This window comes from Stegastes partitus, unplaced genomic scaffold (genome assembly GCF_000690725.1).
Source record: "Stegastes partitus isolate 25-593 unplaced genomic scaffold, Stegastes_partitus-1.0.2 Scaffold1562, whole genome shotgun sequence".
In the NCBI taxonomy this organism is placed as follows: domain Eukaryota; kingdom Metazoa; phylum Chordata; class Actinopteri; family Pomacentridae; genus Stegastes; species Stegastes partitus.
The window spans coordinates 37,645-53,716 of NW_007579293.1; the positions used below are offsets into that span (position 1 = coordinate 37,645).

The following is a 16,072-nucleotide window of genomic DNA, read 5'->3' on the forward strand; positions in this document are numbered from 1 at the left end:
CAAAGATCACACATCCATTTATATTGACGTAGTACTAGTGGGTAAATATCTGTGAAATCAGTGAGTCACGTCTTCTGAGTCACTCTCTCAGCTTTATCTCCTGTTTGACTGGCTGCAGTGCACCGATACGCCAAGTGTCGCTTGATTTCACTTGGGAAATATCACACTGGGGTTATTTTAGCTCTGCTATCTTCTCACTCTGCTTGTATGTGTGCAGTAACTGTGAGAGCACTTACTTCAAGAATATTAGTGGAAAGTTGGCTGCACTCATTTCATAGCCCTCTTTAAGCCTGACAAAAGAAGCATTATTTATCCCTCACTTCTCCCTGATTTCTCATCTGTGAGATTGAAGGACGAGCACAGGGGGAGTTTTACATCATCCCGCTACCAGCCAATCACAAAAAGGGGGCATACGCTCACATCCCCTTCCCCAGCTGCTGCGCCCAAACCGCTGGAACATTGGCCTGCAGACGTGTGTGATGTGACGCAAGCGTGTGGTCAGTCTGACCTTCAGTGTGTGCCCACACACAGCTCTGAGTGTGAACCAGCTCTGTAACCCCCCTCCGGCGAATAGAAAAAAAAAAAAAACTAGTTCACAAACAAAAAAAGTGGTCAACACTGTTTAATAAGCAACTCTGATATTGTAATCTGTCATTCTATTGTATAATGCCTCTATGGAATCTGTAATTGCACGTACCCCTGAACAAAGTCAGTATTGTGTAGTTACTGTATCTAGACTTTTACAGATATGGAAATGTGAGTAACAAAACACATAGTAACATCCATAACAATGCTAAACACTTTGATACAAGAAACAGCAATTTTCATCGATTGTACAATTTTTCAGGTAGAAAATAACGTTTTGTTTTTGTTTTTTTTTTGTATTGCAAACCTTCAGTAGTGATTTCAATATGGCGGCAAAATAAAAAATAGGAAATGGCACTCGAATTTTGGCACGAGATACAAAAAAGTACACCTGAACTTGAAATGCGTCGACACAAAACTCACGATGGGGTTACGGTGACCATGTACAGCCTGTGCAGTAAGAGGTTGGTGCTTCAGGTGTTGCTGCAGCGAGAGAACGTGACGATAAATGTTTATTCCTCACTGCAGGTAGTGAGCTAGACGATGGCAAGGAAGCTTTTTAAAACTTTTGCAATATATTATCTCCATAAACCTGAGAGTCTATAAAGTATACAATATTATTTTTTTTTAAAGATATCCTGAAGAAAAATAAATAGTTGTGATGCAGAACATTGTGACTTTAAGAGGAAAAAATACAATTCTTATTGTGCTGGAAACATCATTAGACCCCCCCCGAAAAATTAGCCGTTTAAAATGTCGAACACAGGCACAGAACAGAACGGTGGTCATGCACGATTTCTACAGAGAAGACCCAAATTATTATTCTATACAGAGTTGATACGTGACGGCTCTTGACCCCTCGGAGCAAGTTGGGTGACAATTTGAATCATAGGAAAAGAGCTGATCTTTTTTGTCCTCTGTGCTCGTTTGTGTAGAGACGTGTCCAAGAAAACACTTCGACCCTGGAGCCCCGCTTAGGTAGTCGCAGGTGAAGGAAGTTACAGTGACGACAAACTAGAAAAACAGCACCATTTTTTTTTTCCTTGTGTGTTCTTTCAAGCAAAGGTGGCAAAGGTGTGCTGGCCAAGGCCGCCACCAGTGTGCTCAGTGGTTTATGTAATTGTGCTGTTGTCAGGCAGATGGAGAGGGTGTCAGCAGGGAGTTCAGCTTCGCACAGAATTCCTGCTTTTTGCGTTTTTTAAATAATCGCTGATATTCGATTAACCTTCGTAGAAAAGCTCAGGGAAGCAACACCGAGAGGCTCTTTATTAGAGCTGTGCTGGTCTGGCTGAAGAGCGCATTGAAATCAACAAGTTCGCCTTGATCCTGGAGGCTTTTCTCTTTCAAAACTGCATTTAGAAAACCCTTCAGATGGCACATTTGAGTTTACTTGCGCAGCGGCTTCTTGGCCTGAGGAAGGAAAACACCCACAAGTGCTCGACACTCGGCGAGAACCGCAGTCGTGTTTTCACTTCCAACGGCACATAAGGAGCAGCAACGTGTCAACAACAAGTGGCACAGAGCCGGAGTTTCTGCTTTATCCAAAAAGTACAAGTTTAGTAAAAGAGAAAAGTCAAATACATGTCTGGTTAGCATCCTTTTGTATGCAGCAATCCTGAGGAATGAACTATGAAGCAAGTTTGACAAAACCCCAAGCAGATATATCACGACAACGGTTATCAGCTTTCTTTGTTAAACAGGTTTTCTTCCTTATTCTCTGTGTGCACTCTAATAAAAAAAGGGCATTTAACGCAACAATTGACTCTGCTTCCGCACAAAATGAACCCCACGGTGTGTCGCCTACTTCAGTCAAGAGGAACAGCTTGTTATAAATGGAGAGCTATGAAGAATATCAAACTGCTAAAAAGCGCTGCTACTGATGCAAAAGAGGCATGCTGGTGGAAAATTGTTAATCATGTAGTGAATACATATTTGCAGATCAGTGCACTCTCAATGCAGCCACATATCTCCTAAATAACATAACATTTGAGCTCTTAAAATTGAAATTCATTCATTTAGACATGCTACTCAAGACGGTCTGTCTCATGTTGAAGGATAAGTGGAAATATTTCAGTTTTTATCCAAATCAAGGTGACGCTAATGTGAGTGATTGAATGTTCTCAGCAAAAATACCAATAAACCAATTCGTTTTCTAGTCTGTTGCTCTATTAGCTGCAGTACCGGCAGTACAAGACACTTGGCAGCATCAGTTGCCATGGCGATATAGCAAGTTAACACAGACCTTTATCACACTGAGAACTCTGACTTTAGGCTCAACGCATCTTGCAAACTCATTATTCTCGCTTCATAGTTCACCCCTCAGGACTCGAATGCGGCTGAGGCTCAGTGTGTAAATGAACAAATCCTATAGGTTTGATGGTGGCGCGCATGGATGCTGCCGCCCCTTCAGGAGACAGCGAGAGTGAACGTTTAATGTCTTATCCCAGACGTGCATTCTGCAAAACTGACTAATTAAATGATGCTGAAGAAAGCTCTCTTATCTTGCCTGTACTACTGTGTATGTACTGCAAAATGAAAATAAACTTGATTTGAGGACATCAGTGTTTACAGATGGGACTTTGGGATTTGAAGATATTTGGAATAGCAGGAATTCTGTACAAGGTTTTCTGTTTTTTTACATTAAAAAGAAAACAAATAGGATACAATTTCTTCCAAACAAGCATCACTATTCTCTACCTTCTCTCCACATTTCCCCACTTGTGAATTTCTTTTTTCTTTCTGCCCACACACAGTTTGAACATCCACAAACAAACCCATACACTTACAGCTGGTATATATTTCTCTCACCTTTTGTTTTTTTTGGTGCCATGAGAGCAAACAGCTCCTACTTCTACATTTGGACTATCGTGACCCTGTGGTTTGTCTTTTTTTTTTCTAGAAAATACATAAGAAAAGATTTGAAAACCTATCATCGACAATCAAATACCCCCAATAACCCGCAGTAGGCTTTGCGTTAAAAAAAAAAAAAAAAAGAATAGAAATAATTCAAATGTACATCTTTCTTCATCATAAAATGTTTACCGACACACACTGATACAAATAAATAGGTTACTAAGGAGTCCGAAAAGCACCGACGTGTTAAAAAAGGGGACGTACTGGATAATATAAACGGACGTTTTTGTTGTGTGACATGAGGGGGGCAGTAAAACTGGCTAACACAGTCTCCTGCTACCAGATTTTCTTATATAAACTGCTACCTCTGATCTTGCCTGTCGTGTGTGTTCACAGTAGTCGTAGGCACATGTTAGTGTGTGGCATCAAAACCAAGCACTCCATTTTCACTTCGCTGGTGACTTCACAACCTCCAGCTGCTGCTTTCTTACCTCACTTCCATCGCTACAACCTTCACATTTGCATCAAGCCCCATATTTCTCCCCCCTCCACTACCCTCCCTCCCTGCCTGCCTCCAGTGGGTTATGGATTCTGCAGCAGCCCCTCCCACTGGATGGGCTGCGAGAACACCTCCCTCTCCAGCCACATCTCGTAGCTGTAGTGGAAGTCCTCGGGCAGCTCCACCCGCTGGCCCAGCACGCTTTGCAGGCAGTTGTCCACCGGTGTGAAGTCTCCGTTCTTGTTCTTATCGTAGCGGCGGCTGTTGAACTTCTCGATGCTCTCCCGTAGGGCGCACTCCTCCGCCTGGAAGTCCCACGGTCGGGCGTCGATATCTGCCACCAAAACCAAATGACAAAAAAAAAAAAATATCTATCATGTCTCATCTTTTCTTCGCTCTGCTCATCTTCATTTTCTCCTATAGAATTCTCCCTCTTTCTGCCTCCATCCATCTCCCTCTCTCCAACACTCATGGTGACAGATCACTTGCTCTCCCGTGAGGGATGGTGACCCTGAAAAGTCCACCTCCCCCCCCGTCCCACGTTGCTATGGCAACACAATCCAGACTGTTCGCCAGTGGTTGCTGGAGTGTTTCACACACACTCATGTGAACATACAGGAATCATACAACCAGATACATGAACACCCACATGCATTATTGTAGTTATTTCTACCCTGATATGTCGCGTTTTCACAGCCTCCAGTAAATTATTTATGGTGCTGTCTCTCTTCTGTTAATCAGCTTTGTAGGAGGCTACAGAGGATGACTGCTGGGGCTAATTAGCCTCATGAACGCTTCATTCAAAACGATCTGAAAGGTTAAGCTGAGTTGTGACCAGTATGAGGTCACAGTGTGTTCTGAGCACTGCAGATTATTCCTAATTTAGAACCCACTTTCTGTAACACTACTTCAAATTAACCCTCTGAACCCTTAAAAGGCATGTTGTCTTTGAAAAGTCAAATCATGACACCATTTATCTGGGCTAGAAACTGTAAAAACAGATAAAACTGTTGGATCATTCCTTGAACTACTCATCTGCTCCGTCTTAAAATGTAACCAAATCTGAGCTCAAAATCGGGATATTTCAACGAAATCACTTTATTCCACATGTTCCGTTTAGATTTTTGCCAAAAATAAAGCAACTGCAACAAACTGATTCTATAAAAATTTTTTAAAATTAACCATTCGCCCTAAAAAAAACAAACAAATTGCACTCCTTCATACGATTGTGAAGCCATTGGTGGGTTAACTACCACCAACATTAATGTAAAAACAAAATTCTGGGACATTTTGGCTGAACTTCAGGCTGTGTTTATGCAGAGCAGATAGGAAACAAGTACGGAAACAAATTAAACCTTGAGGTAGTAAAATATCTATAATATGTAGTGTCACCATTTTTTTCCAGTATTGGTAATACCTGTGGTCAATTTCTGTCAAATAAACAATCAAAGAATTTCAACTGTGTTTTTTTATGATTTGTGTCTCCCTGCTTCTAGCCACGGTTGTGCTGTTTCCACAGAGGTGCAGGATTTGATATTACACTGAAAAGTGAACCTGCAGTGCATACAAATGTGACCACTTGGGATGCAGAGGTCTGAGCTGCACTTGATAATCTTTGATGACATAATACACTTGTTTCATCACCATGAATCATGAATTAGGGCTTTAACAGTGAGTCACACGTGTTCCAACCAAAATGCTGCTTGAAAAAAGCATTTTTTAGATGATATGAACTGTTTATGTTGCTATTTATATCTGTAGTACATCCCCTTTTTCCTTTTTTTATTGTATTTGTCACTGTTTAGCCCGTGATCTCTCTTTTCAGTGAGTATGTAAACACTGACGAGGAATACGGATGATTCAAAAACAAAAGCCTTAGTAAAACCTAGATGCTGCTGTAGATGTTAAATCAGTTCATGTCTTTGTCAAAAAAAATAACCCAAAGCATGTCATCTGTAATGAGCGATAAACCACCATCACTAAAACACTAAATGGTTCTTTATCTTTACCGGCTCAAAGTGGGTTCATGAGTCTTGCTACTTGGTATTTACCGTTTCCGTAGGCCCAGTCATCGTTGAGCCTGTGGCGGACTTTCTGGTAGATGGCCGACATGGTCTTCATGTTGCTCTTCCTCCACTGGCGGCCCAGGTACTTGGTCTGGATCTTTAAAAGCTTGAGAACGTAGAGCTGCATCATGGCCTGCTTCACCTTCAGAGCTCTCTTCAGGATGGGGGCAGATTTGAAAACAACCAGCATCTGAAAAGAGAAAGAACATTTTTTTTAAACCACAAATGCAAAAAAAAAAAACCTGCAGATATTTCTCCTGTATTTAATTCTAGAAACTTAAAATTAGGCAGATATCACATGTATTTCATGATAAAGACACTGAGTTCAAATGAAAGTTCCACATTAACACCATGGCTATCGTATGCAGAGAGTTCAAGCTGCAACAAGAGAGCAGTTGCAAGTGATGTGTCTGCACCATGTAGATTTAAAAATAGACCAGCAAGCATAAGAATAGACCGGCCTTCTATTTATATTTTCATGTGAAATGTGCAGGGCCCTTTACATGGTTCACAAAGTGTCTGTTTTCATAAATTAAACAACCAGGATAGAAGAAAAAAAAACTTTTTCTCCAACAGGGCTTCAACTTTGGCTCTTGATGAGCCTGACAGCATTTATTTTCCAGTACCAGCTGGAGGTTGACTAACTTTATCCCTACAGTTCCACTATAGTCTGTAGATGTTAACTTACACATATTACACAAATACAGTGTAAAATCTGAAGTTTCACAGAGCTGCACTGTCCCCAAAAACTGACGACACAGTTAAAGTTTACCATCTTGTTTTGCTTGTTTGTATGCTTCAGTTCAAGCAAGGCAAACATCCATTCTGTGGTGTATCTGAACAGTTTGAATATGTTCAAGGCTTCTTTATGAGGCTTTGCAGTGGTGCAGCATTACCCACCATGGTCCTCGAGTGCTTCCACTTGGTCAGCTTGTTCAGGATCCTCAGCAGATTGATGCAAGAAAACAGGTTCCTCCAGCAGAATTGGTTGCTGTCTCCTGCTTCCTGAAAACACACAAAGATACACCGAGGTCACACATTTCTAGTTAACCGTCATCCAGTGGAGCTCAATCAGACAGAGTTGATCTAACGGTGCTCACCAGGCTCTCAGCTGTAAGTTCAGGCATCTCATGGACCACACAGTGGGGAAAGTCCAGAACACAGATACTACAATGTGAACACATGAGGAAAAAATCACTTTACACATCAACCTATCACTTTACATTACGAAGAGGTTCTCTTATTTTGTTTTTGAAGATGTTACACTTCTCAACCAAGAAGCTTCTCCAGTTATGACAGATATGGAGTCCCCAGTATGTACTCTTATCCAGACTTTACATGGCTCATTAATAGTCCAAGATTCCAGTGAATCGAGGTGTAAATGGTTGTGAAGCTGCAAAGAGACTCAAGATGTTAATAGAAGTGGAATTTTCTGGGTAGAGATCTCAAGACTGCATTAGAAGTACCTGATAGTTGGTGTCGTAAACAGTTATAGAGTAAAGAGTGAATAAAACCATTCATGTTAAACTGGAGGAGCCATCTCTAAACAGAGGAGAGCGTCTACATATCAGGGACTCATAATACAGTCTTGAGTTCTCGTGAGAGGTGGAACATCTTCAAGAACCAAAAAGACAAATAAAAAAATTATTGTCACCTACTCCTGATTTAAAGTACATAATATATACAGTCCTGTAGTGCAGCGTGCACATAAGCTAGAGAAAAAACACTCAAACATTCCTCTTGCAGTAATTCTTTATGTAATTTGTGATGTTATATTTAATGTGAAATAGGCCATACTTACATAGCAGGTAATCAAAAACAAGAAGTGTAAGAAACCTGTGACGGCTGTTGCTGTGAGAATTTTTAAAATGCAGCCACTGAGCTGCTTTCTTCATTTTAACTTTTTAAGAAATGCATCATCTGTGGTTGAAATTAGTCAGGTACATGCTATTAGAGATCATTAATTTATACAGAGTCTTGAGCTCGGCTGTTCAAACTGAAATCTGCATTTCAAAACAAAGCCGACGGCACTCTTAGTGAGGGTGTAGCACCAGGGAAAATGATCCTACCTGTTTTTGGCACTGATATAGGACATGATGTTCTGGTTGAAGAACTTGAGGATGAGTGGGATACAGTTGGCAAACACCAGGTGCTGGGAGACAATCTCGAACTGCAGGAAGAGAGGAGGCGGCGGAGAGGAACAGTTAGAGAATTTGGCAACGACTTAAAAACGTACCTCCTCCCGACTGAACTGTTAGTTTTGGTCCAATAAACAAATCACACCGGATTAATATGTTCTACATGTATATTCCTTCATTTGAATTCCCGTTTGGTTGTCAGATGACATTTCTGCCACACTGTGATGTTGTTTGAGGGGGGAAATCCAAATGTCTACAAAGAATAGACGAGAAAAAAACATAATCCTGCAGCCGGTAATCCTGTATCACTGACGAGTTCCTCGTGTGGGGAAAAGATCAAGAACCAGAGGATTTTTATTGTCATGTGGCAGCTATACAAATCCTTCACCTCATTCAGGAAGCTTTACCAAGATTAAAAACCGGGAGCAGTTTCACTTCCGAAAACATCAGGAGATGATATTGAAGCATTTTGAGCTCACTGCGGTTGTTTAATGTGCTAGATTTCGCCGTAACATTGAAACTGAATGCTCAAATAATGGACAAAAGTAATCAATTTGACTTCCCACTGCTGCAAAAAAAAATGTTAATCTCCTTTTGTGGCAGCAGAGGGCGCTACCATTACAACAAGAGTGAGTTTAAACAGGTGAAGGAATGTCCCTTCCTAGCAACAGAAAACATCTGCATCCCTCATCCAAAAAACTACTGATCAAAGAAGTCAAATAACTGATATGGGGAGAAATCCACCTGAAAAACAAGTCGATTTTATCCCAATCTCTTTCAATCGGTTTTCACTGGGAGGCTGAATCAGGAGGTTGTGAGATGTGAAAGAGGGGGGGATGGGGGTCCAAAGGTGGGAGAAGGAGAAGAGGATTAACGGAGGAAAGTAATGGCATGCTTGACCGGTTAATCAGGTGAAGGAAGGCGACGGCATGGGGGGAGGTGCAGGAACGTATGTGGATATATGTGTGCTGCAGGGAGGCGAGACGGAGAAGATGGGAGATGCGAGGTGCCTGCAGGAGGTGCATGTGTTTGCTACCTGATAGATATGGTTGAGCTTGAAGTGCTTGAGGAGCAGCAGCAGCAGAGCCGAGATGGCCTTGACGATGATTTCCTTGTGACGGTTCACGTCGATTCCCAGCTTCATGCTCTGAAGGACTGTGATGCTGGAGGACGTGCAAACACACAGACCTTCAGGTCTTTAATTATAATATTAATAATAACACAGCTTTGCTTAGATTAAAAAAACAGTAAGAGACGGACGGTTCTGCCTTGAACAAGCAGATATCTGAGGTTTTTTTTTAACTACTGCCAAGCTATTATTTCAAAGCAGGTTGAAAAAAATATGGATTTCAGCCATCAAAATGTCAGACAAGGTTGAGGGTTGTTTTTTTTTTTGAGTTGGTGGTTTTTATTCTTTCTTTTTTTTCCAACAGGGAAGCTGTCTTTCCTTTCACTGGCTGAGTGTCAGCTAAAAAACGGAGCCATCCTACAGACTAAAAACAACCCACAAGGAGTGTATTTTCAACACTGCACCATCAGCCAAGACAGCTGATGAGAAAAAAAAAGGCTTTTCTTGCAATGTGATTGGACAAAAATGGAAAAAAAATAATATATAAATAGCAGCCTGATTATCTCTAAATAACGGTGAAGGAGTTGCTCCCAAGAGGACTCCTGTTATTACATTGCATCTTTTTTTTTTATAACCAATTACTGCTCAACAATTAGGCTGTAAAACTGCATTTGTTCTCCAAAATCGCCTGAATGTCTGCGGCAGCATAAAAACAGCACCGGGGGGGAAAAAAACAAGACATTCAAGGACTGCAGCAGTGTTTCCTTACGGCATCTCTTCAGGCAGCACATCAGCCAGGATGTTGATAGAGTCGGTTTTGGCTTTGGAGGTCGGAGCTGCAGCCAGCAGCAGCTTCAGGAGGGCGATCTGACAGAAAGTACACAACAAAGTAAAACACTACACCGAAGCAGACAGATATGTGTGAGATTTGTTTTTATTTATGACGTCCGAGTCAAAAGATCTTCCATATGTTTATTCTAGTACAAAATAAAAGGCAAATCCATCTTAGAATTCTCTGCAGTGCTCCTCAGATAGCCTAATACTGACTTCACAGCTTCACAGACGTGCAAGATTAACACAAAAAAATCCAACCTACATTAATATTTTGAAACTTTTCTCGCCTAAAGTTAGTTCTGAATCAGTATTCTGCCTGTGGTGATGCGTTGCTTGTTTCCAAGGTCGAAGCTTGTGGGATTATGGAGCAATAACGCTAATGAAAAACTTAATTAAGAGCCACTCACCACATACTGTGAGAGGTTGGGAAGCATTCCCAGGTAGAGCATCTCTGTTGGAGTCTCCTCCACCTCCTCCTCGCCCTGAACACACACATGTACGGTGTAAATTTAGAACCAACAGCATCCACTGAATGAGGCAAACAGCTTGTTAATATTTCAACTAATTATTGTTTTTAGTAGCTAACTGGAGAAGCATGTTTTTCTATATTTTAGGTTTAAGTGACTAACGTTACCAACCAGAGTGAGCGGACACTGTTGCAGCTCTTCTTCTCTTTTGATCTGCACTTCAGCAATGGACACGTATTTATGCTGAAAAAAAGGGAAGAAACGGTAACGATACAACACAAAACACTGCATATAAAGGCTTCAGGTTAATTAACACTGTTGGGTGGCACCAGGGGGAGGATTGTTTAGTGTAACTACACTTATCAGTCCGTTTAAACGGGAGGTATGGATTTTTAAGTGGGATGCCGATATCAGGGGATTCAGCAACGTGGGACTATCGATTAGGAAACACTCGAGCCATAATGAGCCAATGCGAGGGAGAACGAGAAGAAAAGGGCATTTAGAGAAATGAGAAAAAATAACATGCAGCATCGGAACATTAGGTTTTTGTAAAGTGATAGTTTCGTCTCTAGGATTTGAAATGAAGCAATCAAATGGAGACTTTGAGTTTTTATTTAGTAATTACAGCCACATTTCACACAGGCTCTAATTTCTCACAGGGAAAGTAATTAGTCAAGCGACTGATGAGCTGTTTGCTGTTATTTTATGACAAATTAAGGACATAAAGCTGATTTTTAAGTGTTGAACTTGTGTTTGGCTGCTGCTCACAGGAACTTTCTGTGGTCTAAAGAGGTGTTGATGCAAGTGAAGGAGGCCAACAGTAGGACGAAGAACAAAAGAGAAGTATCAGAGCGATAGCAGTGAGTTAAGTGACTGATGAGCTCAGCAACACCTAAAGTCCTGGAAGACCACGGAAGATAACTAAAGTAGATGATTGTTTTGATGAAGACAAACTCCTTCACATCATTTAGTGAAGTCAAAAACAGAAGAGGTGAGTGAGTCATTATGTACAATCAAGAGCCACCTTCGAGGGTTTGTCTCAAGATCTAAAACCACTAGTAATGCTCAAGAACAGACAGACCACATTAGACGTTGCTAGAAAACGTCTAAAAAAAAAAGAAGCTCTGGAACAAGATTCTTGCAACAGATGAAACCAAGACGAACTTGTACCAGAACGATGGAACGAGAAAAGGATGCAAGAGGACAGGAAGGATTCACGACCACATCATCTGTCGATGGAGGCCGAGTTCTAGCGTGAGCATGTGTAGCTGCCAGTGGAACTGAGTCATTTAGTGAAGAACAGCGTATAGAGCTGTACTTTCTGCTCAGACTCACTCAAATGCTGCGAACCGGTAAGTCGACGCTACACGGACGAGACCCAGTGACCCGAAACATACTGCGAAGGCGACCTGAGCGCTTGTCGAGTCAGTCGCCTGACCTCAACCCAACCGAGCTGCTTTTTTACTCGCCGAGGAGAAAAACTGAAGGCAGGAACACCCACAAACAAGCAGCGGGTGGAGGCAGTAAAGACTTGGCAAAGCATCTCAAGGGAGGAAACTCAGCATTTGGGTTCCACATTTGTGTCCCAAGTATTAAAAATAATCCTTATATTTAAAATGATGTTAGTTTGCCCAATTACTTTGAGAGAATGGGTATGAAAGTGGCTTTAATTCCTAAGTGGTTAATGCAATATCCCTGTTAAAGCTCTTCAATCACACCTTGACTGCTTCATTTGAAAAAGGCAAAATTGTGTCACTGATGTCTCCTCTTACCTGTTTAAGAGTCTTGACGCTCTCATGAATGGGTCTGGGTAGGCCCACCAGGGTCTCTGTGTCACTACAAGACAACGCACAGTTAAACAAAATGGTTTAAAATAGACATCAGGATGTATTACTGTCCTCGACGAAGCACCTACTTTCCCAGAGTGAAGCCGATGAACTTGTTCCTGCTCGTCTCGAGGAAGTGCTCGATGTCTTTCTCCCTGCAGACGCACAGACATTCAGTTCAGACTCCTGCTGCAAAAAAAATCCTAAACAACAAATCTGCATGCACACACACCCACACAAGCATCACAGCGAACTGCATTAGCTGCCTCAAATCTCATCAGTCACACCAGGTACTGCTGCTCGCTACGGTTCAGAACCTCCTACTGATCAGCGATTAATCAGTACGTTGCAGCACAAAGACAAAGAAATGAGCACTCTTAATGATAAGAATCACAAAAGGACAAATAGAATGTAGTTTTCTGACGATAAATGCATTTTTATACGCGTGTGTGTCCTTTCTGAGATGCATTATTCATGTTCCCAAAGCAGCAGCAGCAGCACCCTGCAGAGACACACAGGCTACTGTCTGCAACACACAGATGGAGGCCATATTGCTGGAAGACAGCGAGGTGATAAAACTGTAAGAGCTTTTCTGTTTTGTTTTGTTTTGTTTTTTTATTCAAAACCTAAGTTTAACTCCTGAAATGGTGGCACAGAGTCAGAGAAAACTGACACCAGCTGCCAGCCAAATGGTGTTAAGTCCTGGCTGAAGTAGTCTCTACTCGAGCGGTCAGAATGGCAGGTAGCCAGCAGTCATGTAGAGGTTTTACTCAGTGGAATGAAAGTGAAGTGTCGTTAAGTTAATATAAAATCTGGCAGGGATCATTTTTGTTATTTTTTTTTCTTTCATAAAAGGGGTCTCACTTGTGCTGTTTTTAAGGTAATTTTGTGTGCAGAATCTATGGTAATACCTTGTTGACACTGTGTGCACGTACTTTAATGCTTTTGAGAGCAGGAATATAAATGCAGGCTTAAAAATTAAAGTGAAAAGTTCTGAGTAGCAGTATTTTACAGTTAACCCTCTGAACCATAAAACCCACTGAGGGGTTTGATATGCATGGTATCTTTTTAAAGAATGACAAAATCACAACAACTATCAAAGCCAGAAACTATAAAAACTAAAAAAAAAAAAAAATCCAATTTTCAGCTTTATGATGGTCCATCAACTACTCAACTACGACATGCCGTTCTGTCAGCGTAAAATCATGATATTTTATCAAAATAGCTTAATGTCTCATGTCTCATTTAAAAAATTCCAAAAAAATAAAGCATTTGATCTAACCATATTCTGGACAAATATAAAAAATCTGCATGTATTTATCCCACTGTGATATGACTAACGACTCGGCTGCAACCAACAGTCACGTGGAAAAAATTCAGGGACTTTCTAGCTGAAGTGGGTTGAACTGCAGGCAGTGTTTACACAGAACTGATACCAAGTTTAAAATGTAACTCGAGTATCTATAGTATGTGTAGTTTTTTTTTCCAGTATTGGTAACACATGTGGGCACTTGGAAAAATGTTGTATATGTTGATTCCGCTGGGATTATTTTTCTCTCCAATTTTTGTAAAACAAAAACCAAAAAAAAAAAACTTTTTTTTTTCTTGTACTGCAAAAAAAGAGTTCTCTTTCCTTCTAGAAAAATGCCCTGAAACTTTCTTCTTTAAATAGCTTTATATTTCACATAATATATCTCAAGGTTGTTTTTTGCTAAATTAAGGAAACCTTGATGGAAATCATGAGTTGGTTCGGCTTCATATAGAAGTACCCCTCTATATGAAATTGCCAGCTGCAAAGCTTAGTTGTTGTGTATTTTCCATCTATTTTGCTTACAATATTGTATTAAATGTGTAAAACTGCTCTTCATTTTGTCAAGGAACATCTTGGTTTAGAGGGTTAATATTTCACGCTGTAAAGTTCTGTTGAAAACCGAAAACTGAGCGACTAACCTGACTTTGGGCGCCCAGGGGAGGCCTTTGGGGAAGTTGACCCTCTCTGTCGGGGGTCTCAGAGGAGGAGGCGGCGGCGGCGGCTGGATGATGACATCCCGGTCCAGCGGATCCACCTCCCCCTCGATGCCGCTGTCGGTGTCCTCGGGGTCCTCCTCCTCGTCGCGGGCGTCGTCGTTCTTGAAGGGGTCTCGCTCGTTGTACGTGTCCAGGCTGTCCTGCTTTACGAGGGGCTGCGAGAGGAGAAAGGTCAGGAGGTGAGCTGAGGGGGAAGGACCGCTCATGTCAGGAGTATAAACTATCACATTTGTGAGATGTAGTAAAGTCCTGCAGTAAAACGGCAAAACTATATTGTATATAAGCTTCCATCACTTAACAAGCATGTCATGCTGTGCAGCCAAACAATCTTCAAACTGACTTTTTAAGATTCCAATAAAGAACAGTACAAAAATAAGGGAATAAGTTGCTTTGAATTCCCAAGAAACTAAACTAAAATCCTGCACAAAACATCTTTCCATTTAATGAGAGTTTGGTGCAGCCATAAAAACAAGTCTTCAATGTTTCACAGAGGAAAACTCTACGTTAAGGGGTTAAATTTTACCATCCTGACACGTCAGGACAGACAAATTTCATGTCCTGTATTTTGAGTTGTGACAAATATGCTGTTTAGGTAACTTTTTTAGAATCCCTATCTTACAACTGTACAGCAGGAATAATGTCACATAGACAGAAATGCAGCTACAGCAGGTTACATCCAACCTGAGAAGGGTAGCACCACTAAAAACCACACACTGAATATGATGTTTACATTTTAAACTTGAGCTAATTCCATATGAGCTCCTCCACTGTATATCCACAGTATTGAATTTCCAGCAAATCCAGTCTCAGCGTGAGCAATCTTAAGGGACAGCTCAGGTGAGTTTGTTGCAGACGAAGCATTACAGAAAGCTGCTGACAGAGGGCTTCCTGACAGACCACGTATCGGCACTGAAAACATACGGCCTAAAAAAAAAATTAAGTGGGTATATCCCAAAGGAAACAGCGGTCTTAACTTTTAAAAGAACAGTTTGCTGGAAATATACCAATTTGCTTTTTGGAAGACAATAAGACGAGAAGATCAATACCACTCTACTCCCGCCAACCCACACAACTGCGTTCAAACACATCAGCCGAGTGGAAGTTAAAGTGGATCTGTGTTGGGAATTACGCGTCAACCGAACTTCATGTTCCGGTGAGAACGATAAAGGTGTAAAAACTTTCAACAGAGGAGTCAGTCAAGTGCATTTTAAATTCACCCACACAGACCTGAGAGGAGGTCTAATTAAACAACAGAGAGAAAACACCTGTGTGGGTGGATGACGAGCGGCTGCTTCCCCATATTTAAAGGCCCCATATGGTAAAAATCCATTTTTATTGTGCTTTATACGTCTTGAAACCTTCGAAGTGTGAAATAAAAGCTGTGAGGAGCCACTTTCCACAGATATTTCTTAAGTCTCCCCTCAACCAGATGGCTTCCCAGCTTGAGAAGCCAGTAAGAGTTTCATCCAGTTGATATGTAAATTGCGTAGTCCTGCCCCCTCACTGCTTCCACATGAGCCATTTAGAAAGAGCAGCTGCCTCTCAGTTCGCCAGGTTTATTTACTTTAAAGAGCTGCTTCTGCTAACTCTAAAATGTCTCCGCCGCAAACAAAACACACCAAATGTTCTGCTGTTGGCTGCGAGAGTGAACACAAGAGTCTTTATGCACTGCCAGCATCCGAGGAGCTGAAGGCAAATCAAAGTGGG

The 16,072-nt window shown here is 41.3% G+C and overlaps 1 protein-coding gene across 3 annotated transcripts in view; it reads right to left on the reverse strand.

The window, feature by feature from the left end:
- Nucleotides 1-606: 606 nt before the first annotated feature.
- The window catches only part of strip2 (striatin interacting protein 2), a 45,892-nt gene continuing 30,426 nt past the window's right edge, over nucleotides 607-16,072 (reverse strand). For all 3 annotated transcript variants that reach the window (XM_008300587.1, XM_008300586.1, XM_008300585.1), the window contains 12 exons: nucleotides 14,288-14,520; nucleotides 12,427-12,492; nucleotides 12,284-12,347; nucleotides 10,683-10,754; nucleotides 10,452-10,526; nucleotides 9,980-10,077; nucleotides 9,178-9,304; nucleotides 8,073-8,173; nucleotides 7,104-7,170; nucleotides 6,904-7,008; nucleotides 5,989-6,193; nucleotides 607-4,271 (listed from right to left, as the gene is read on the reverse strand). In XM_008300587.1, coding sequence (XP_008298809.1) covers nucleotides 4,021-4,271; nucleotides 5,989-6,193; nucleotides 6,904-7,008; nucleotides 7,104-7,170; nucleotides 8,073-8,173; nucleotides 9,178-9,304; nucleotides 9,980-10,077; nucleotides 10,452-10,526; nucleotides 10,683-10,754; nucleotides 12,284-12,347; nucleotides 12,427-12,492; nucleotides 14,288-14,520 — 1,464 coding nt within the window. In that variant the 3' untranslated portion in view covers nucleotides 607-4,020. The remainder of the gene's footprint in view (nucleotides 4,272-5,988; nucleotides 6,194-6,903; nucleotides 7,009-7,103; nucleotides 7,171-8,072; nucleotides 8,174-9,177; nucleotides 9,305-9,979; nucleotides 10,078-10,451; nucleotides 10,527-10,682; nucleotides 10,755-12,283; nucleotides 12,348-12,426; nucleotides 12,493-14,287; nucleotides 14,521-16,072) is intronic.